This window comes from Brassica napus, chromosome C8, assembly GCF_020379485.1.
Source record: "Brassica napus cultivar Da-Ae chromosome C8, Da-Ae, whole genome shotgun sequence".
Classification (NCBI taxonomy): Eukaryota; Viridiplantae; Streptophyta; class Magnoliopsida; order Brassicales; family Brassicaceae; genus Brassica; species Brassica napus.
The window spans coordinates 23,123,722-23,145,754 of NC_063451.1; the positions used below are offsets into that span (position 1 = coordinate 23,123,722).

The 22,033-nt window shown below is 36.6% G+C and overlaps 4 protein-coding genes across 4 annotated transcripts; 3 read left to right on the forward strand and 1 right to left on the reverse strand.

The window, feature by feature from the left end:
• The first annotated feature begins 74 nt into the window (after positions 1–74).
• Positions 75–1,533, forward strand: LOC106429460 (small ubiquitin-related modifier 1). The gene is made up of 3 exons (XM_013870205.3): positions 75–373; positions 978–1,127; positions 1,213–1,533. The coding sequence occupies exons 1-3, from the start codon at positions 299–301 to the stop codon at positions 1,291–1,293; spliced, it is 306 nt and encodes a 101-aa protein (XP_013725659.1). The 5' UTR covers positions 75–298; the 3' UTR covers positions 1,294–1,533.
• An 854-nt stretch (positions 1,534–2,387) lies between these two features.
• LOC106429510 (GDP-L-galactose phosphorylase 1-like) lies at positions 2,388–4,732 on the reverse strand. The gene is made up of 6 exons (XM_013870260.3): positions 4,211–4,732; positions 4,004–4,128; positions 3,861–3,920; positions 3,522–3,764; positions 3,010–3,444; positions 2,388–2,933 (listed from the first exon to the last, which is right to left on the reverse strand). The coding sequence occupies exons 1-6, from the start codon at positions 4,320–4,322 to the stop codon at positions 2,583–2,585; spliced, it is 1,326 nt and encodes a 441-aa protein (XP_013725714.2). The 5' UTR covers positions 4,323–4,732; the 3' UTR covers positions 2,388–2,582.
• Positions 4,733–7,073: 2,341 nt separating this feature from the next.
• Positions 7,074–7,853, forward strand: LOC106429476 (glutathione S-transferase T3-like). Its single transcript, XM_013870223.1, has one exon. It carries the CDS (start codon positions 7,074–7,076, stop codon positions 7,851–7,853), a length of 780 nt encoding a protein of 259 aa, XP_013725677.1.
• A 4,696-nt stretch (positions 7,854–12,549) lies between these two features.
• LOC125591470 (mitogen-activated protein kinase kinase kinase 18-like) lies at positions 12,550–20,855 on the forward strand. The gene has a single exon (XM_048765770.1). It carries the CDS (start codon positions 18,485–18,487, stop codon positions 19,808–19,810), a length of 1,326 nt encoding a protein of 441 aa, XP_048621727.1. The 5' UTR covers positions 12,550–18,484; the 3' UTR covers positions 19,811–20,855.
• The last annotated feature ends 1,178 nt before the right edge of the window (positions 20,856–22,033 follow it).

Genomic DNA, 22,033 nt, shown 5'->3' on the forward strand with positions numbered 1-22,033 from the left:
TGATTTAGGATAATAGAAGATCTTTTTTACAAATGGATTTCAGCGCAGTCCCAGCCGTTGGATTAAAAAGAGAATATTGACCGTCCGATAGATGCCCTACTTTATGGAAAAAGGAGGAATCCGATGCGGAAGTGCAAATGCGCGGCGAAGCAATTTTCGGAGTTTAATCAATTTTTATTTTCAATTTTATTTATAAATCTCTCAGCCATCACTCTTCCTTCTTTTGATCTTCAGAACCTTTACTTTCGTCTGGGTTCTCTCACTGACGAGGTTGTTCAGCGGAAGGAGAGAAGTAAAGATGTCTGCAACACAGGAGGAAGACAAGAAGCCAGGAGACGGAGGAGCTCACATCAATCTCAAGGTCAAGGGTCAGGTAATAATCATCTCTCTTCCTTTCTTTTGTTTTCCTCTTGTATGTGTTTTGTCTGTTAGAGTTTCTGATTTCAAGGTTTCGTGTGTGTGTGTGTTTTAGGGTTTTATCTTCCAAGTTTGCTCCTTTCTGGTTTTGACATTCTAGGGTTTAGTTCTACTAGTGTTAAGTCTTAGTGGGTTCTGTTCTTTTGTTGGGTTTAGATCCGAAACCCATTGATGTTTATTAGACCTGAGCAGAGTGTTTTGCTTGTTTTTGCGAACTGTTTATCAAATGTCTGAAACCGTAGGTATGGGTTGTTTATAGAGTTGTTTTTGTTGCTGTCTGAAGGTTTTTACTGTTCAAGAATGGTAAAGTTGAAATCTTTTTTAAAATTGGTCATAATTTGGGAATAAAGTTAAAATCTTTTTTTGAATATATGGCAACTTTCATTGTGAAGATGATGAGTATTGTGGTCTCCAGATTTTAAGTTTTTTTTTTAAATTGTTTTGTGATTGTTTTGATGTTTGGTCGTATGTGCTGCTTCACTTTATGGGAATTTTATTTATATGCTCAGTATTAGAATCTATGTTTTATTTTCTTGAATTGTGTGTGTTTATGTGTATAGGATGGGAATGAGGTGTTCTTTAGGATCAAGAGAAGCACTCAGCTGAAGAAGCTGATGAATGCTTACTGTGACAGGCAATCAGTGGACATGAGCTCCATTGCCTTCTTGTTCGATGGGCGTCGTCTTCGTGCTGAGCAGACTCCGGACGAGGTACAACATTCCATCTACTACTAGGCTATCATTATTCCCTTGAAGTTTTCCACTTCTCTAATGCTAAATCTTTGGTACTACGCAGCTTGACATGGAGGACGGTGATGAGATCGATGCCATGCTCCATCAGACTGGTGGCTGTGGTAGTGGCGCTGCTATGGCCTGACACACTTATCCTGCTTTAGTGGTTTCACGATTAGATCGTTGTGATATGAATGGTGGTGAAAAAGTAATCGGCATTAGGATTTGCAGACTTGTTTTTCTTCATGACCATTGTCCTTAGAAAACTAATATGGTCATTAAGGGTTTAAAAAAAAAAACCTTATGGTTGATTTTTATTTGAATATATTGGATCTTAATGTCCAAAACTATTTGCGCTTAAAGTTATCTAATCCCGTTGTCTAAATCTATGCGCTATCTTTTATCTGGTAAGATGTAAAGTGATGATGATGTTAATTTAAACAATCAACTAGATTTTGACTCGCGCTTTTAAAACGCAGGATTTGTTTTTTTTAATTTTTATTATAAATATTTTTTATGTTATAAGATTAATTATTTTTATATAAGAAAATTTAATCTTATTTACAATTGTTTTGTTTGTACATTCATGTGTTAGACATAAATACATAATATAAAAAGTTGCATATTTATACTCATAGAATTAGTTTTAAAGAGTTTAATAGTATGAACTTTATTATGTAGTAACTTTTACATAATTTATTTGTTATTAAGAAATTTATTATATTTAAAAAAAAATCCCTAATTAAATCTAATACGCAATCCTTAATCATACAAAAGCTGGTATCAATTGAGATTATGGAATAGCTGACGTGAGTACTCGACCAACATATTAACAGCCATTGGGTAAATTTTTTGTGTGTTATGTCAATAAAGAGTTTGGTGAAACCAGTAGAAATAGGGTATTCAGTTTTAGGAAAACACATGCATCATATTTAACCGTAGCTTTCTAGATACTTTGTTTCAAAATATAGTTAATATTGTTATTTTCCATATATAATGGATCCTAAAGTATCTTTAAAATATTTGATTAATTATAAAAAGATTCTGATTGGTTGTATTTATTGTGGTCGAAATTTATTTAAAATAATAAAAAATAACGATGGCATTAAAATGTAAATAAGTTGAAAAATTAAAGACCTAGGATTCTGCTTTAATAGTATAGATTATCTCAATATTTCTTGTATGGCAAGTAATTAGCTGAAAACAAAAGATAATCGATCATCCACGGCTATAAACTAATCGAATTTAAACAAGATTAAACCATAAACATAGATCATCCATAACATAAACTTACAACCAAGTTTAGGACATAAAACACCCATAACCATCACAAAAAGAGCACTGGGAAGCTTCAAATGCAACTACCAAGAGAGTTTGCTTATTTATGCATTGTAAACTCTAATTACACATAAAAACCCACGAGGCCGCAGTTGTTCACTGAAGAACAAGGCACTCAGAGGCAGTCCCGTTAGTGATCGGACCTCCAAGGGTTCGGTTGCCTGTCTGGTTAACACTTCCACTAGGTTGAACTAAGATTCCTTCAAGCTCCTCCTCTTGGTTACTACAACCTATGGCTTCAAAGATGAGAGCATTAACCTCCTTGAACCTTTCCTCTGACAGAGAAGCTTCTGCTAGTAGCCTCCATGCGTTCTCCTCCGAAGCTCCTTCGTAATCCTCTTTCCTCTTCAGCACCATGTGCCCACTTATCTCCCACACAGCTGGGTTCACTTGCGTTTCCAACAACTCGGGGCTTACTTCACCTAAAGCCTGCTTCTCTGCGTAACACTGTAATTTTACACACTCAAGCTGTTATTTACTTTCATTCGATGGATTCAAAACCCAAGTGATCAAACTGTTATACCTGTGGCATCAAGAAGATCTGCCGTCCAGAATCAGATATGAGAATGTTGAAAGGGATGTTGTTGTTCTGGAGGCAAACACAGGCATCTGAGACAGTATCAGATAGGTCTTGCATAGAGGTTCCACCTTCAAAGAGAAGACTTCTCACAGGGTAATTCACAAGCTCTGAGATTTTCACACCACTAACAGTGGTTATCATCTTCTTTGAAGGAGCTTTCTCTAATGGGAAAGGCATGGCCAAGTAATAAGCCTGAAAGTGAAGATGGTTGATAGTGGCGAAAGCACCCAAGCTGTTGTAACCGAGTCTGAAGTAAGGATTAGCTGCCTCTGCCGCCATGTGAAGTGCAAGCAAAAGGCTTTTGTGGTCGATCCTCTGAGGTAGGCAGTCAAGAACGCGAGGGATCAGCAGGACATGGCCATACTCGATTGGACTAACCTGTTATTAAAAACAATAAAGAGTTACTCTTCTGCTAGACAAAAACAAGGCAAGGTCTCTCTGCATAGATTCATTACATTGATGGCAACAACACTGGGAGAATTCTCAGCGTCAACAGGCATGCAGGGGAAGAACTGAGCTTCGCAATCTTCACCAGCTTCAAACTGGAAGAGCAACTCTTCTTGACCAACTTTGGTGAAGTTGAACTTGTTGCCATCAAAAGACTGCAAAACCTTGTCCACACGGAACTCGGTAGGCCTCTTCTTTAGGTGACGACCCTCGTTTAGCTGAGCAACGAATCCATACTTCCCCGGGATCACCTAAAAACAACAACAAGAGAGACAATCTTAAGAACAATGTGAAACACAACAAGATAGTCTTCAGAGATCAAGCATAAGATAAAGAAAGACGCTTACTTTGGTTTCGCAGGCAGTGACATCGTAGCGAAAGAGCCCTCTTTGGAACCTATCCTCCCACTAAACACATAACATTATAAAATGATTAGACTCACTCAAAACCACATAATCTGAAGTTAGCTCTATGTATTATATGAGTTTACCTCTTCAAGGACAAGGGACTCCAGAAAAGCCACAGGAGGCTCTCTAGCTTCACCGCTGATCACAACCTTCTCTCCGGTGCCGGATTTTTCCAGTTTATTGCAAGCGTACAACGGAAGCCTTGCACCTGAACAGGAAAAAAAGATGAATCAAACATGCAAAATTCAGAGAAAAAAAAAAATCGAAAAGCTTTAGATTTAAGAAAGTACCGTTCAGACAGCAAGCTCCGAGACAGTTCCGTCCACAGCCGACAGATTCATCCGAAGCTTCATCCTTTTGGTAGTTAGACACTACGGTCGGAACCCTCTTGATTTTCAGCATTCTCAGGAAGAAAAAAAAAGAAAGAAGAAGAAGAAGAAGAAACAAAGCTAAACCCTAAAACCTAAAGGAAGAGAAAAGAGGTGAAGGAGGAGGAACCGCCTCCGGCGAGAAAGAGGAGATCGGAAGGGCTGCCGCCTTCAGACGGCAGAGCTCCACGTCCTCCGTGCGGCAAAGGGTTAGTCTCGATTAAACAACCCTCCTTGCGTACAAGATGGACATGAAAGCTAACACCCGTTGATATCCCGTGTATAGCCGTGATGCCCGATCACCAATTTTCGCCGGAGAAGATAAAACCAGACACACTCAAAACAGAACACAAAGGACAGATCTTTCGATGTGTTGTGTGCTCCGATTTAGAGATTGGTTCCTTTAAATAGATAGGAGATGAGTAAACCGGAGATTAGTAACGACACAACTACATATATTTTTTATGGAAATCTCTTTTTTTATGTGGTTGTCAGTTTTTTGCCAAGACGTTATTTTATTATTGAAATCTATTTTTTCCTTTGAAATTATTTTGTCCGTTTGGTTCCTACACTTGTACTACTTGTGCATTATGCAGCATGGGCATAAATCATGCACATCGTGTACACAAACTTATGAATTTTATCTTCTTTTTTTTTGTTGGTAAACTTACCTCAGTTAATCTACAATAATTGAATTGAGACTCCAATAAATCACTGCAGATCACGTAAACAAGAGATGGGCTATTTGGCAACCAAATACACTAAGATATATATAGAGTTCATGCCGTATGGTTTTCTCATGTATTTTTTTGGTAAAACAATGGATTTCTTATGTTGTTATCTCATTTGATGTTATGCCACTTTACCAAAAAAGAAAGAAAGAAAAATGTTTATCAATGTTATGGCACTTTACCAAAAAATAAAAGAAAGAAAAATGTTTATCAATAAGTCATTGAAGACTTTAACAACAATAAAAAGTCGTTGACCTTTATTATTATTTTGTTTCAACCTAAAAGTCTTCATTGAAATTTTATATGGTCAACGTTATTTCATGGGATGTTTGTGGTCGTAGCAACTACGTAAGGCTTGATATGTGGCCCGTGAGGGCCGTTGTTAGATGGATATTGGGCTAACCTATGTTTTGAAAATTTCTTAAACCATCCGCATTAGCGGTTTTAAACCGGTTCGTGGGCTCGATATCTTAGGCCCGTTGGATTAAAAGAAAATGAAAAAAGCGATAATTTAGATGAACCGGGCCTAGACCATGAACCTGTAAGGCGCAGTTTTTACCACGCGTCGTGCTCTCGTTTGTCAACCGCTTCCGCGTTGACGAGGAGGAAAGTAGGGTTTCCTCGTGATTCATCTCATTTTCTCCTCTTTCTCAAAAAAACTAGGGTTTCGCCGTGAGAGGCGATTTTTCGTGCGACGACGACTCCCAGAGATTTGCTCCACCTAATCGACGACGATCTCTAGTATCCACGAGCGTAGGTGAGTATCGAGTAGTTTTTCAGATTTTTTGGGTCGATTTTGAAAAAAAATTGGGGGTTTCGAGTAAGGGATCTAAATCGATATATGGGTCTCGATAAAGGGTTGTAGATCGTGATGGTGGTTTGTTTTAGGGTTCTTTTCTCTGAGGTTTCAAATCGAGTTAGGGGTTTCGAGTAATGTTTGTAAATCGAGTTATGGGTTTCGTTTTATGGTTTAAATCGTCATGAGGGTTCGATTTTGGTTTCGTTTAATCCTTTTGTTTCGTTATTAAGGTTTAATTTTGACATAATTTTGAATTATTTTACAGATGGATCCGGCAGAAGATAGAAGACATTCAAAGAGGCAAAACCACCACATCAACATGTTAGGGTTCGTGGCCGATTCCGAGTACGGGATTCCTAGAAGGTGTCCATGCAAAACCTATGAGGTAAAGTCTCCTGTGTAAAACTACACTTTAATAAGTTGTATATCATTGTTGTTATTGTTGTCAATCGAAAAGACTCTGATTATTCTTTATGTTGTAACCAAGGCTAATGGGTTCCATTATCGTCAGCCTTGGGTGATAGATGTGCAGGAGGAGCTGGAGAGGCTGACTAAACGGGTGGAGGAGGCTGAGCAGGTGATGATGGGGGTCTCGAATCTCACTAAACAGATTGAGACACTTGAGGTTAGTGAAACATTGCTCTTTCATCGCTGTAATTATTTGTTCCATATATTTTTATTACAGTGACTAACACAAATGTCCTTTATTTTTCCCATGTCCAGGAACAAGTTAAAATCCTCAATGAGCAGGTCTATGACCTCACTGTGCAGGTCGATACCCTCGAGAAGGTCTGCTTCGATTGACAACCAAAGGTTAGACGCTAAACTAAATCTCTGGTCATTAGTATATCTCGATTGAATTAGAAGTAGAACTAGAACTAGAACGAGAACTAGATGTAGAACTAAACTAAACTACAACGAGAACTAGAACTAGAACTAGAAGGAGAACTAGAAGTACAAGTAGATATTTTATAAACACACATTAATGATCTGTTGGTTGGTTGGTTGGTTGCTGTGATTAATTTGAATTGTACTTAGCAGGAGTTAATTGTTTCGCCTGATTTGATGTGTATCTGCTCATAGGTATCTAGTAGTTGTGTAATGGCTTGTGTAATGAATTTTGGTTGGTAGAGTTCTTTTAATTATCTCTCATTTCAAACGTAAAAACTACTTTAAAAACATAGTAACTCCACACTTAAAATTCACATAAACATCTAAACACCAACCCAAACCAAAACACCCCAAACCAAAAACCATGGACCCTTTTTCCCTTAACTCTACCAGGTTTGTTAACCTGTTAGCTTCGCAGAGCAGTCCACCAATAGACGTAGACTCTGCTGAGCCAGGTGTTAACTCTCTCAGGTTAGTTAAGCCTGCGGAAAGGAGAAAGTGGTCAACCAAAGAAGACCTTGTGTTGATCAGTGCTTGGTTGAACACCAGCAAGGATCCCATAGTCAGTAATGAACAGAAGTTGGGCTCGTTTTGGAAGCGAATAGAGGGGTATTTTAATTCGAGTCCTCAGCTCATTGGCTCTGCTCCTATGGAGTGGGGTCAATGTAAGCATAGGTGGGGAAGAGTGAATGAGCAGGTTTGTAAATTTGTGGGATGCCATGAAGCGGCGTTGAAGGAGCAGGCGAGTGGCCACAGTGAGAATGATGTCATGAAGGCGGCGCATAACATCTTCTTCAATGACTACAAAGTCAAGTTCACACTTGAACACTGCTGGAGGGAACTGAGGTTCGATCAGAAATGGAGATCACACACTATCTCGAAAGAGAAAAGGAAGGAAGCTGATGCGGAGGTGGAGGTGGTGCCTGAGGATGAAGAGGTGAGACCGCCCGATGTTAAGGCCAGCAAAGCAGCGAAGCGAAAGAAGCCAAACGAGGCAGCTTTTGATCAAATCCAGAGCATCCTAGCTCAGAAAATTACCATCTCCAAACAAAAGATACTTGATCGCCTCGTAGCCCAAAAAGTGGAAACACTTTCTGATCAGGAACTTGCTCTTAAGACTAAACTCATCTCAGAAATGCTTTAGTTGGTCAGTTAAGTAGTTTTAATTTGATTGAATGTATATTAATTTGATTGAATCGTAGAGCTTCATTGAATCTGTTAAGTAGTTTTGCTTGATTGAATGTGTTGTCTAAATGGTTTTATTACTTTTCTTTTGGTTTATTGAATATCTTGTCTTTTCTTTTGCAGGTCACGGGTTGTAGGACACGGTGTTGCAGGTCACGGGTGGGAAGGTGTTGCAGGTGAAGGTGTCTTTTCTTTGTTTCTATATGTTTAAGCCACGGGTAGTAGGTGAAAGTGTAGCCTTTTGTTTCATGCTACACTTCAGTCACGGATGTACTATGTCTAGACTTGATGTCTTTTGGTTTTGTTGTAACATTGATGTTGATTCACGGATGTAAACTTGATGTCTCTCTCTATATAAACTATGTGTTCCTAACTTGATGTTTGGTTATAAATTGTGCTCTCTATGTCTATTTGTCGTTATTACAATTGATAAGCACAACAAACTTGTTTCTCTCTCAGTTCTCTTCTCTTGTTTCTCCCATTTCACTACAATAAAAGCGACAACAAGCTTCAACAAACTTGAACAAACTTCTTTCTTACAACAAACCTCTGAACCATCTATCTTCTGTAACAACACACTTCAACAACCTTCTTTCTCATCGTGGTGCTCAAACAACAAGCTTCAAGCTTCAAACCAAAACAACCCTTCAAGCTTATTTCTTCAAGGTATCAAGGTAAGTGAAACATTGATAGAATAAAATGAAAAACAAAAGAGTTTATGAAAGAATATTATAGAATCATTGAATAAATGTTATAAATTTTTTGTTTATGAAAAGTTTTATACAATTATGTAAAAAATAAACTAAAAGATTATGAAAAGATTATCAAACAAAATGATAGAATAATGGGGAAAAAAGAATTTGAAAAAAAGATGATAGAATACTATTAAAAAATTATTGATTATATGAATACTGTTAAAAAAATTGGAATATGAAAATAATGAAAAAATAATGAAAAATATATATTATGAAAAAAATATGGTAGAATAATGAAAAAAAAATTATGAAAAAGATGATAGAATAATGAAAAAAATAGATTATGAAAAAAGATGATAGAATAATGAAAAAAATAGATTATGAAAAAAAATGATAGAATAATGAAAAAAAATGGATTATGAAAAAAGATGATAGAATAATGAAAAAACTAAAAGATTTTGAAAAAAGATGATAGAATAATGGAAAAAAAAGAGATTATGAAAGAAAATGATAGAATAAAACTGAAATCCCCTTTTGTCATTTTAGGAAAAAAATTACCAATGTCTTCCTCATCAAGTGATGAAGTAGATGAAGTTTTAGAAGAAATAGTCGACCAAGTAGTTGATAATTTCATCGACTCAATGGTTCATGCTCACCCGAACAACCCGACGAGACGAGCTTATATCGAAAGAGATTGGGAACTAGAACACAATCAACTATGGAACGATTATTTCAAGAAAAATCCTACATACCCACCGGAAATGTTTAAGCGTCGTTTTCGAATGAACAAGCAATTGTTCCTTCGCATTGTCGAACGCTTGAGTAGTGAAGTTCCATACTTTCAGCAACGAAAAAATGCTCACGGAAGGTACGGGCTTTCTGCACTTTAAAAGTGTACGGCAGCTATACGGATGCTGGCATATCGTCAATCGGGAGATACATATGACGAATATCTCCGACTTAGTGAAAGTACATCACGTTTATGTTTGGAAAATTTCACTAATGCAATAATACAATTGTTTGGAGATGAGTATCTATGAAGATCTACACCCGAGGATCTGCAACGATTACTCGATGTTGGAGAGGTACAGGGGTTTCCGGGGATGATAGGCAACATCGATTGTATGCATTAGGAGTGGAAAAACTGCCCAACGGCTTGGGAAGGTCAGTACACATGTGGTTCAGGAAAGCCGACAATTGTCTTAGAAGCTGTGGTATCACAAGATCTTTGGATATGGCACGCATTTTTCGGATTACCAGGTACCCTCAATGATATCAATGTTCTTGATCGGTCACCAGTTTTTGATGACATCTTACAAGGTCGAGCACCTAAAGTTAAGTTCAAGGTCAACAACCACACTTATCGTATGCCCTATTATCTTACTGACGGAATTTATCCAAATTGGTCAACATTTATCCAATCCATCCCACTTCCTCAAGGTCGTAAGCCAGAGCTATTTGCTGAACATCAAGAATCCTGTAGAAAAGATGTCGAACGGGCTTTTGGAGTTTTGCAATCGAGGTTTGCAATTGTTAAAAACCCAGCTCTACTATGGGACAAGGAAAAGATAGGAAAGATAATGAGAACTTGTGTCATATTGCACAATATGATAGTAGAAAACGAACGACACTAATACGCTCAAATTGATACATCTGAGTTCGAGACAGGAGAGTCAAGCAGAAGTTCCAAGGTCAAAAGGAGAGAAAGTATTCATGTCGATAATATGTTAGGCATTCGCAGAGAAGTTCGAGATACAGAGAAACATGATCGTTTGAAAGCTGATTTAATGGAGAATGTATGGCAAAAGTTTCGTGATGAAGATGAATAATCTTTGTATTTTCTTGAAATCTCAAATGTATGAATTCTGAAATGTATTGAATAAAACTTTTATGTAATTTTTTTTATGTAATCTATTCTTAATATATTGAATAAAAAGTTTTAAAATATTTTTAAATATTATTATATTTTATTCATGAAATGTCAATATATTGAAAAGTTTTAAAAAATTTAAAAAATAATATTATTTTATTCCTATGAACTCTTCTTCAGGTTCACTAATGCAAGAACACAATAGATAGAGGTTCACTAATGCGGATGCTCTTAGAAACAACGGGAAGAGTTTGAAACCATAGCTTTTTGAAGGATTTTTGTCATGCAAAACTGAACAAAGAAAGAAGGGAAAACATAATAATGAAGATTCGGAATCTAAGGAAAGGGTTAATGGATGTTGCGGTTAATGGATGTTGTAACTGCATACTTATATGGGCCACTGGATAATGAGATTTATATGAAAGTACCTGAGGGTATAGAGTTGAAAAACAAATCGAGTACTCGAGAACAACACTGTATAAAGTTGAATAAGTCACTTTATGGATTGAAACAATCAAGCCAAATGTGGTACAATAGGTTAAGTGAGTACCTAGAGAGAGAAGAATACAAGAATGATCCGATCAGCCCTTGTATCTTTATAAAGAAATTCAGCCAGGGCTTTGTAATCATAGCAATGTATGTTGATGATTTGAATATCCTAGGAACCTCTGGAGAGATTTCCCAAACAGTTGAATATCTTAGGAAAGAATTCGAGATGAAAGATCTTGGAAAAACAAAGTTTTGCTTGGGATTACAGCTTGAGTACATAAGAGATGGAATCATTGTGCATCAAATGACATATACAAAAAAGTACTCAAGAGATTCAACATGGGCGAGTCTCACCCATTATCTAGCCCCATGGTCGTGAGGTCCCTCGGCCTGGACACTGATCCGTTCCGTCCTAAGATGGACGATAAAGATGTCCTTGGTCCCGAAGTGCCATATCTCAGTGCCATAGGAGCTTTGATGTATCTGGTAGTCACACGACCAAATATATGTTTTACCGTGAATCTATTGTCTAGATTAAGCTCTTGTCCAATCCAAAGGCACTGGAACGGGATTAAACATGTTCTTCGTTACCTGCAAGGAACGAAAGACTTGGGTTTTTTTTATACTAACCAAAACAAAGAAGGTTTAGTTGATTTTGTTGATGCAGGTTATCTTTCGGATCCACACAATGCTCGATCACAGACAGACTATGTTTTCACACATGGTGGAACGACCATATCATGACGTTCCATGAAGCAGACGATCGCGACCACATCTTCAAACCATTCGGAGATCTTGGCTGTTCATGAGGCCAGCCGCGAGTTGTTCAGAACAGAGGGAGTAATACGTGTTGTACTCTTTTTCCTTCACCATGTTGATGATTTGAATATCCTAGGAACCTCTGGAGAGATTTCCCAAACAGTTGAATATCTTAAGAAAGAATTCGAGATGAAAGATCTTGGAAAAACAAAGTTTTGCTTGGGATTACAGCTTGAGTACATAAGAGATGGAATCATTGTGCATCAAATGACATATACAAAAAAGTACTCAAGAGATTCAACATGGCCGAGTCTCACCCATTATCTAGCCCCATGGTCGTGAGGTCCCTCGGCCTGGACACTGATCCGTTCCGTCCTAAGATGGACGATAAAGATGTCCTTGGTCCCGAAGTGCCATATCTCAGTGCCATAGGAGCTTTGATGTATCTGGTAGTCACACGACCAAATATATGTTTTGCCGTGAATCTATTGTCTAGATTAAGCTCTTGTCCAATCCAAAGGCACTGGAACGGGATTAAACATGTTCTTCGTTACCTGCAAGGAACGAAAGACTTGGGTTTTTTTTATACTAACCAAAACAAAGAAGGTTTAGTTGATTTTGTTGATGCAGGTTATCTTTCGGATCCACACAATGCTCGATCACAGACAGACTATGTTTTCACACATGGTGGAACGACCATATCATGACGTTCCATGAAGCAGACGATCGCGACCACATCTTCAAACCATTCGGAGATCTTGGCTGTTCATGAGGCCAGCCGCGAGTTGTTCAGAACAGAGGGAGTAATACGTGTTGTACTCTTTTTCCTTCACCATGGTTTTGTCCCACTGGGTTTTCCTGGTAAGGTTTTAATGAGGCAACATCTAAAGCGTATTACAATCCATGTATGGTTATGGCATCCAAGGGGGAGTGTTATAAATCATATTGTGGATGTCCATAACCGGCCCGGTTCATAACTGGTCCAATGCTAGAGAGAGAGAGTCGACCGTGAGGGGAGAGAGAAAGAGAGAGAGAGAGAGAGAGAGAGAATCGGCATCTTGCTTTTTCCTTATTAAATTATGATTTGTATTCTTTCCATATTTGTATTTCCTTTCTTTAGTCTTTCCATTATTCTATGACGGTGTAATTCCCTATATATAAAGGGCTCCTTATGTTTATGAATAATACAGAAACATAGATTATATTCTCTAGTTTCACAACATAACTAATCTTCTAGTTCCATAAGAGTTTTTTTTTCTAATAACCTAGGGGGTGTATTGAATCTGAAATTTAAAGTGATTTGATTTTAGTGAATTTTTAGATGATTTTAGGTGAATATTATAATTTGGTGTGATTTTTGTTAAACAATTCTAAAATCTCATCTAAAAACATAGAATTTGAATTTTTATTTTTATAACCGAGAAATCTCTCTCAAACATCCTTAAAACATTTAAAGCACTATAATATCTCTAACTTAAATTTTGTTCAATAACAGTGTATTTAGAGTGTTTTATAAAATGACAAGTTCAATAACATTGTATTTTAAAGTGGTTTTTAAAATCGTCGTTTGAACATTTTGATACAAATCATGTGAAACTTTTAGTTGAATACACCCCCAGTGTATTCGACGCGTCGAGTCCAACCGACTAACTTCTTATAAGTTTGTCAACCAGTACCAAGCATACTCAAATTGCTCGCAGTGAAAATTAAATATCCATGATTGGCCACGCAAACAGACATATCTGAAATGGTAGGTTTCAAATCCGAAATGCTTACCACATTTCCAAAATATATATTGGGGATGATTGGTTGGATTATAGCAAATAAATTTATCTTTAATTTTCATCTACAACCATAGAAATTACCAATCATGCATTATGTAGTTTTTAAAGGTAAAACCACAAATTTAAAGTAATGGCTCTAAGAGCCTTCTTTTCTAAAGCAAAAAAATATTGATGTAGAATTTTTTTTTTAATTTTTATTATTTTTTCATTTAATTTCCACAACTACGTTAGTTACAACTACATCAAAAAAATTTACAGACTAAATTCTGCGGTAAATTTTTATAGTTACAGTTCAACCAATCGTTCCCATTGACTTGGACTTTTCATATGTTGCTTACAAACCTTACCAAACTAATCAAAAGTATAAACCGCGAAGTTTTGCGTTTTTCATTTTTAAAAAGCCAAGTCAATATATAGAACTAATCTTATACCTAATTAGCATACTTATACTACTACATTAGACGTGTCGTATGCACTCGGCTAAATTTAAAATTTCTTAACAATCAGTTTAAAATTTTCACTACTAATCTTCAGTACATTAGGTTCATGGACATGGCGTAAATTATTGAAACTTCGTCCTTTGGCTTATGAGTTTATGCGATTTGATGTACAAGATGGCTGTTCTACCTATTTTTGGTTCGATAACTGGCTTGGATTGGGCAAGCTGCTGGATCAAACGGGTGAACTAGGGATAAGGTATCTGGGGATCGAGAGAGAAGCTACTGTCGCCGCAGCAGCTAGTGGTACTGGCTGGAGAGTTCGCAGTCGGGGACAGTGAAGGTTCCCTGAGATATATGCGAAACTTGTAGCAGTCCAGGCTCTGGACTGTCTATCAGGTAATGATAAATTTCTTTGGAGGCAGGATAATCAGGAGTATAAGCATGGGTTCTCCTCTTCTCAAACTTGGAATCAGATTCGTACCAAGAAACAAAAGGTCCCCTGGAGAAAGCTTGTTTGGTTCTCTCAGGAAGTGCCTAGACAATCGTTCATGGTTTGGCTTGCGTTCAACAATAGACTGTCTACGTGAGATCGCATGAGGACCTGGGGAATAGAGCAATGTTGCATGTTTTAAGCTAGATGGGCTTCCAACCTAAAACCAATTGGTGATAAGTGGAGTGACCCATCTATCTTATATATTACTAAAGATCCCTTTCAACTATCGATGTAGGACATTTGTCCCTAATATGCCCCCTCGAGATGATGGCTCTTTAAGCGTCAATCTCGGAATGTTTGGGCAAGGATCGAGGGCCAACTTTGGGCCGGGTCGATGTGGATCGGGTTGGACTGCGTGGACCGGGCTCTGATACCATTTTAAGCTAGATGGGCTTCCAACCTAAAACCAATTTGTGATAAGTGGAGTGGCTTATCTATCTTATATATTACTAAAGATCCCTTTCAACTACCGATGTAGGACATTTGTCCCTAATAGCATGCTCTGTGGAGAGAAAAATGAGACAAGGGACCAGCTTTACTTCGCATGCCCTTACTCTTTCACCATTTGGATGAATATTGCAGAACGAATCCTTGGCCAAGTAATCTCACCTGATTGGGAAGAAACGGTAACAGCTCTTATGCACCCTAATAGGACTCGCATGGACACCATTCTCTTGAGGCTGAACTTCCATTGCACCATTTATGCAATCTGGATGGAGAGAAATTCGAGACGACATGGAGGAGTCTAGATCTCAGCGGATGAACTCACTCGCAGGATTGGTAAACTGGTTCGGACGCATATCCTCACTACGCTACGTATGGCCTCACCCGCTTGCTGGGCTCTTAAGAAGATGGTTTGAACTTAATTAAGAGCAAACCTTTTACAATGCATTTTTTCATTCTTTGTCCTAGTTAGCCAAGCATAGCTTCACATAATTCTTGTAAATGTTCCTTACATTGCTCAATAAATTTGATATTCAATCAAAAAAAAAATCTTCACTACTAATATTAATAACCTCAAATCATGTGAAAATACTTCTAACCAAATCAAAATTTATGATAATGCTCTATGTTAAAAGTTCTCATAAATCCATCACTAGCCAGTCCTAACATAAACAGTAAGCTTTCACCCAAAAAAAAAATATATAAACAGTAAGCAATCCACGTTATTTCTTAAAATTTATTTTATATGTTTCTTTAGTATCGCGGTTGAAAATCCAAATGCACCAGTCTGGACATACCTCTGTCCATATCACATGCATGAATCCGCGTTTCCCACCCAGCCAGCCCCATGACAAAAAATGTAAAACTTTGATGAGCTCCAACTGTATTCTCTGAGCAAAAGCAAACACGAATAAATATTTATTTTCGAAAAAAAGAAACATGAATAAATATTGGGTTAATTTGCGTAATAACTAATTTTGGAGATAAAATTAAAGATATATCATTGATTTTGACATAATTAAATTTCCTAGCTTTGGTTTCATTTTCTTCCGGTTATATCCTTCTTCTATACAAGTTACTGGTAAATAAATGATGTTGAAGTGTATAAAAGATGACAGTGATTATAAAAGTACAGCTGTGATAAAAGATAGATAAAATGAACATGATAAATGGTAATAAACGAAATAACATACTAGTATATATTGTATAAATTTTGAAATATCTATAATTGCAGGAAAAGAGGTAATGCTTACCCCAACGTCAACTCAAACCTTCCATAAACTAAACCTAAAACACTAATCACTAAACTCTAAAAGGACATATAAACCCTAACCCAAATATCAAAAAATATGCACATAGTGCATAATATGAAGCATTATCAAAATAGAATAGTAACAAACGAAATAGCATAATCCATATTTTTCAAATTTTGAAATGTTTATTATTGGAGGAAGGAGATAATGTTTACCCCAACGTCAACCCAAACCTTCTATAAACTAAACCCAAAACACTAATCACTAAACCCTAAAAGGAAATATAAACCATAACTCAAATATCAAAATATGCACATAATACATAATATGAAGCATTATCAAATAGAATAGTAACAAACCAAATAGCATAATACATATTTTTCAAATTTTGAAATGTTTATTATTGGAGGAAGGAGATAATGTTTACCCCAACGTCAACCCAAACCTTCTATAAACTAAACCCAAAACACTAATCACTAAACCCTAAAAGGAAATATAAACCATAACTCAAATATCAAAATATGCACATAATACATAATATGAAGCATTATCAAATAGAATAGTAACAAACCAAATAGCATAATACATATTTTTCAAATTTTGAAATGTTTATGATTGGAGGAAGGAGGTAATGCTTACCCCAACGTTAACTCAAAATTTCCATAAACTAAACCCAAAACACTAATCACTAAACCCTAAAAAGAAATATAAACTCTAACCCAAATATCAAGATATGCATATAGTACATAATATGAAACATTATCAAATAGAATAGTAACAAACGAAATAGCATAGTACATATTTTTTAAATTTTCAAATGTTTATGATTGCAGAAAGGAGGTAATGCTTACCCCAACTTCAATCCAAACCTTCTGTAAACTAAACCCAAAACGCTAATCACTAAACCCTAAAAGAAAATATAAACCCTAACTCAAATATCAAAATATGCATATAATACATAAAATAGTAACAAACGAAATAACATAGTATATATTGTCTATATAGCATAGTACATCCAAGAACTTACGATACAAACGAGGGCGCCTCAACCGTAACGCCGTTGTGATCTGTAGATTTTATGGCTATGGTGATTGTGGTTCAGTGATGAATGTGAATATGAATGAGGTGAGAATAATTATGAAAAAGGGATATTGATTATAGAAAAAGAAATAGTCTTTAAAGAGACGATAAATACAAAGCACAGTAGAGAATTAGTGATGATCGTATTTGTAACGGCGTCGGAAGGCAAGGTGGTAGAGATGAAAGCAGATTAATAGAGGTTGTTAATCGAAAAAGAAAAATATATATTTTCATCTTTCATTAACCGGTTACAGTATTATAGTATATATTACATAAATAATGGAAGTATTTTTTTTTTGGTTAGATATTTAATTATGTTTTGTTTCGTGGCTATCCATTCTAATTTTCCTCCCAGCTTGCATTCTAACTAAAGACATTAGCTTCGACCACACATTTTATTTTCTTTACAGCCGCGTAAACAAATAAAATAAATAGTTAAATTATAAACTTTGATGAGCTAATAAATCCTTTTTAAGCAGTGTGGATTAATCTCGTTGCCACGTTAAATGGTCTTAAGAACTTGATCTGGTCCTCGCTTCCGTCACGTGATGGTTTCCCGCGTGTTATTAAAAACTCATAACGGTCTTTACCCACTCCCCTTCTGCCACGTGTTCATTTTTATTTTGCCCACTCAAAAATGCACTCAAAAATGCTACCAGAATCTCTGAGGTTAGTGTGTTAAATGCAATTAACTCAAAACATACTCTGCAATTAAGTACTGTCTTACATTATCAATTAACTTAATGCAAATGAATAACTCTCAACATGCAGCTGTTGGCAACATTAGGTTCTGCATTGCTTTGGACGCAATACCATCCTAGTTTAGGGATAGTATATTACTAGTATATACTCTCTTTAAAAAGATATGACACTGAGTAAAGGATATACAAACCATATAGTTAAGTTCCCAGTTGTACTTCTTTTTCCTAATAAGTAATAGTTGTCCTCAGTATATGATTCACGCAAGTATTCTTAAAACTCAGACTAAGCGACGTATGTTATACTAATATTCGAGCATCTTGAGCTTCCAACAACTGCTGTGACAAAGAAAACATATAGTAGTAATCTAAGTGAAAGATAAGATAAAAATAATGCCAAAGTCACATACACACACTTCAACATACCCAAAACACACACACATTTAAATGCATTCGTATACTATTATCTCTCTCTATATATATATAAGCTTCTTATTACCCATTTCATAAAAAACTCAAACCTCTAAGATCATTTCTTTCACTCTCTGATCTCACAACTACGCTGCTTTTATTTGCTCTGTTCCAATGAACGTTACTTGGACAAGAGGACCAACCATCGGCCGTGGCTCCACCGCCACCGTCTCAATAGCAACTTCAAACTCCGGTGAGATCTTCGCCGTCAAATCCGCCGACATTTCTTCCTCAGCTTTCTTGCAGAAAGAGCAATCCATATTGTCTACACTGAGCTCTCCTCACATAGTCAAGTACATAGGCTCTAGTCTAACGTGCGAGAACGACCGACTTGTCTACAACATCCTTGTGGAGTACGTTTCCGGCGGGAGTCTTCACAGTTTAATCAAGAACTCAGGCGGGAAGTTGCCGGAGCCGGCGATCAGATCGCACACGCGTCAGATTCTCAAGGGACTGAAGTATCTTCACGAGAGAGGGATCGTTCACTGCGACGTGAAGAGCCAGAACGTGCTGGTTGGAGAAAACGGCGTCGTTTCAAAGATCGCTGATTTGGGTTGTGCTAAACCGGTTTTTAACTCGGGATTTTCCGGTACGCCGGCGTTTATGGCGCCGGAGGTTGCTCGTGGTGAAGAACAGAGGTTTCCGGCTGATGTATGGGCTTTAGGGTGTACGGTGATCGAGATGATGACTGGATCAAGCCCTTGGCCGGAGCTAACCGAAGCCGTTGCGGGGATATATAAGATTGGATTCTCAGGCGAGTCGCCGGAGATTCCTGAGGGGATATCGGAGAAAGGTAAGGACTTTGGGATGAGGTGTTTGAAGGTTGATCCGAAACAGAGATGGACGGTGGAAGAGTTGCTTAAACACCCTTTTCTCGACGACGAAGAATCTCAATCTATCGGTTACCTGCAGAACACGTCTTCTCCGAGCACTGTGTTGGATCAACGGTTTTGGAGTTCATGCGAAGCCTCGAAAGATCACTCCTTTTCGATGGATCACGAAGACCCTTTTGCTGGTTACTCGGATCCTTGGCGTTCGCCGGCTGATCGGATCGAGCGACTCGCCGGAGATGAAGTTACTACCGCTCCCATTTGGGATCCTGCAGACGACGGCGAGTGGATTCAAGTGAGGGGAAATGTTACTGGAGAAGTCAAGAAACGCGTCGGCTATGGCGGTGAAGACGTGATTTGCGTTGAGGTAACGTCATCGTCGCAAGTGATTGAAGTAGTTGACTATTGGATACCGGATCAAGAGAGCTTGCTGTCGGAATATTCCTCTCACGACGTCATTGCTAGTTCTTACTGTAATGTTACTATTGAAGGAAATGTAATTTTATTTTATTATTATCACAGTGTTGGAGATAGGAATGTACTAATAAAGAAAATCTTTCGTAATTATAATGGAACACGAAAAAACATCTTATCTGTCAAATTGCATTGACAATAAGTCTTTGTGTTCTTGTTGGATATTAAGTAAAAAAGACAACTCTACAATTAGGTATGAGACTGACTATAGTCTATAGAAGAAGTCAATATGTAATTTGGTCAATTTATCTACTAGTCATTTTTAACACAATGTGTTTACGTTAAATCAGAGAAAACCCCGTTTGTGAACACAGACGACTCTTTCGGGTTACAGAATCAAAACCGACTTTTACTTACTAGCACCAAAAACGTTTTGGTTTCTTTCTTTCCTTTTTTCTAAGACTAGCCACTCCCTTTCACAAATCAAACACGTAACAACAACTCATACACGCCGTTCTTTATGGTTTTGTTTGCAATAACGTTTGAAACTTTGAATATGAATGTGTGTTTTTTTACAATCTAAACATGTTCAGTGAACTGTTTAAACGTATAACTAGCATCATGTTAGGTGAATAAGGCAGACTAGTTAACTTCCACCGTTTGAAAGTTTAGAAACACTTATACTGTAATACTGATATACACCGACACGGACGATTGCGTCGGTCGATATAGTTGATATATAGTTCTACTACTCTAGAGCCACCTTTCGAACATTCCTACTTTGAGACCGATACCTAACAAAACTAATATTATAAGTCACTGCCGTGCAATTTATTAGGTAACGTCTCTACAAATAAGTGCAACATTATATTTTTTTGTTTTCTCCCGTACTTATCCAAGGACAACAATATAACAATATCATTGGCATTAAAAAAACCTTTGGTCGACAAAAATTCCAAATCACTTTCACTGGTATAAAATGTGTTGTATAGTACAATTATTATCATTTGTCTCTTTTAAAGCATTTAAACAATTATCTAAACCAGGTGATTTGTCAAACTCAAAACTTGACTTTGATTGCAAAAGTATACGCAAACTTGAATTAAATGCAAAACTAACATACAAGTCTTGTGAAATTACGGCCAGCCTCTTGTGGACAAACAAAAAAAACATTAGTCATTTTTACGAATATAGCCCCAGTAAGTCGTCTGAGATGCTGGAAGTCTTCTAGACGACCTACAAGTAAGTCGTCTAGTGTAGTTGATCTTAAAAATATATAAATTTAAGAAAACAATATTTTGACAAATGAAAAATTAAAATCATGTAATTACAAACAGTTTTAAGTAATGTAAATTAAGATATAACAAAATTGAATAGTTTTCAGCATAGATGAGTGAAAGTAGTTAATCATGATATTCTTTGGTTTTATGGTTTGACAACATATGTTGTAGTATTGTATGTATTCTTAGGGTTAGATTTTGGAAAGCTTCAATGTTTTTTTTAAAATTAAATTTTTACCTATAAGTGTTTATTTTTGTGTATAGTAAACACTTTTGAAGTTTAATTTGATTTTATGAAGTGTTTAGTTAGTTAATTAAGTTTAGGGGTTATGTTTAGGGTCTAGACGACTAACTTGTAAGTCGTCTGGTAAATAATTTAAACCAGACGACTTACATGTAAGTCGTCCAAATATTTCCGCCTAAAATTTTTAAGAAAATTATTTTCCCGCTTAAATAATTTAAACCAGACATCTAGGAAGTCTTCTATTTTAGTTTCCCGCTAAAAATATTTTAGTTTCCCGCTAAAAATATTAAAGTTTTCTGGGTGACTTACAAGTAAGTCGTCTAGGAAGTCGTTTGAATCAAAAATATTTAACCTAATTGGATTTTTGGTCTCCCTATATAAAGAAAAAAATTACACATTCTCTCTCTTTCTCTCAAATGACTGCAACAAAAATGTAATGTTCATCATTATAAAACTCTTCAACCTCTCTCTAATCTCTTTGAACTTATAAAAACTAAGCTTTATATCAATTTATTGTTTTTGTCTCATATCTTTCACACTAATTTATCTTGTTTTTGCAGGTTTTTCATCACATGATTTTCATCTTCCACTCATTTAAAGGTAGATCTATCAATTTTAGATATGTATTTTTGTGTGTTCTATAAAAGTTGATTTATATAATCTTCCACTCATTTTCTCTGTTTTAAGCTCTTTGAACATTTTTGGATATGCAGGTTTCTCAGATCTGGATTTGGATATGCAAGTTTTTCAGAACTGGAAGACTTTTGGGATGACTTACCTGTTAGTCGTCTAAAATATAATTCGCTAGACGACTTCCAGGAAGTCTTCCAGACGACTTATAGGAAGTCTTCTAAACGAAGTCTTCATCCATATCAAGTGGAGTCCAAGCTTGTCT

What these genes read in the sequence shown, in the direction of transcription:
- LOC106429460 (XM_013870205.3), top strand. Translation starts at nt 299, where the DNA reads ATGTCTGCAACACAGGAGGAAGACAAGAAGCCAGGAGACGGAGGAGCT. An exon ending in ATCTCAAGGTCAAGGGTCAG is followed by an intron (nt 374 to 977) that starts GTAATAATCATC and finishes TTATGTGTATAG; the next exon opens with GATGGGAATGAGGTGTTCTT. An exon ending in CTGAGCAGACTCCGGACGAG is followed by an intron (nt 1,128 to 1,212) that starts GTACAACATTCC and finishes GGTACTACGCAG; the next exon opens with CTTGACATGGAGGACGGTGA.
- LOC125591470 (XM_048765770.1), top strand. Translation starts at nt 18,485, where the DNA reads ATGAACGTTACTTGGACAAGAGGACCAACCATCGGCCGTGGCTCCACC.
- LOC106429510 (XM_013870260.3), bottom strand. Translation starts at nt 4,322, where the DNA reads ATGCTGAAAATCAAGAGGGTTCCGACCGTAGTGTCTAACTACCAAAAG. An exon ending in TCACTGCCTGCGAAACCAAA is followed by an intron (nt 3,765 to 3,860) that starts GTAAGCGTCTTT and finishes TGTTGTTTTTAG; the next exon opens with GTGATCCCGGGGAAGTATGG. An exon ending in CCAGTGTTGTTGCCATCAAT is followed by an intron (nt 3,445 to 3,521) that starts GTAATGAATCTA and finishes TTTTAATAACAG; the next exon opens with GTTAGTCCAATCGAGTATGG.
- LOC106429476 (XM_013870223.1), top strand. Translation starts at nt 7,074, where the DNA reads ATGGACCCTTTTTCCCTTAACTCTACCAGGTTTGTTAACCTGTTAGCT.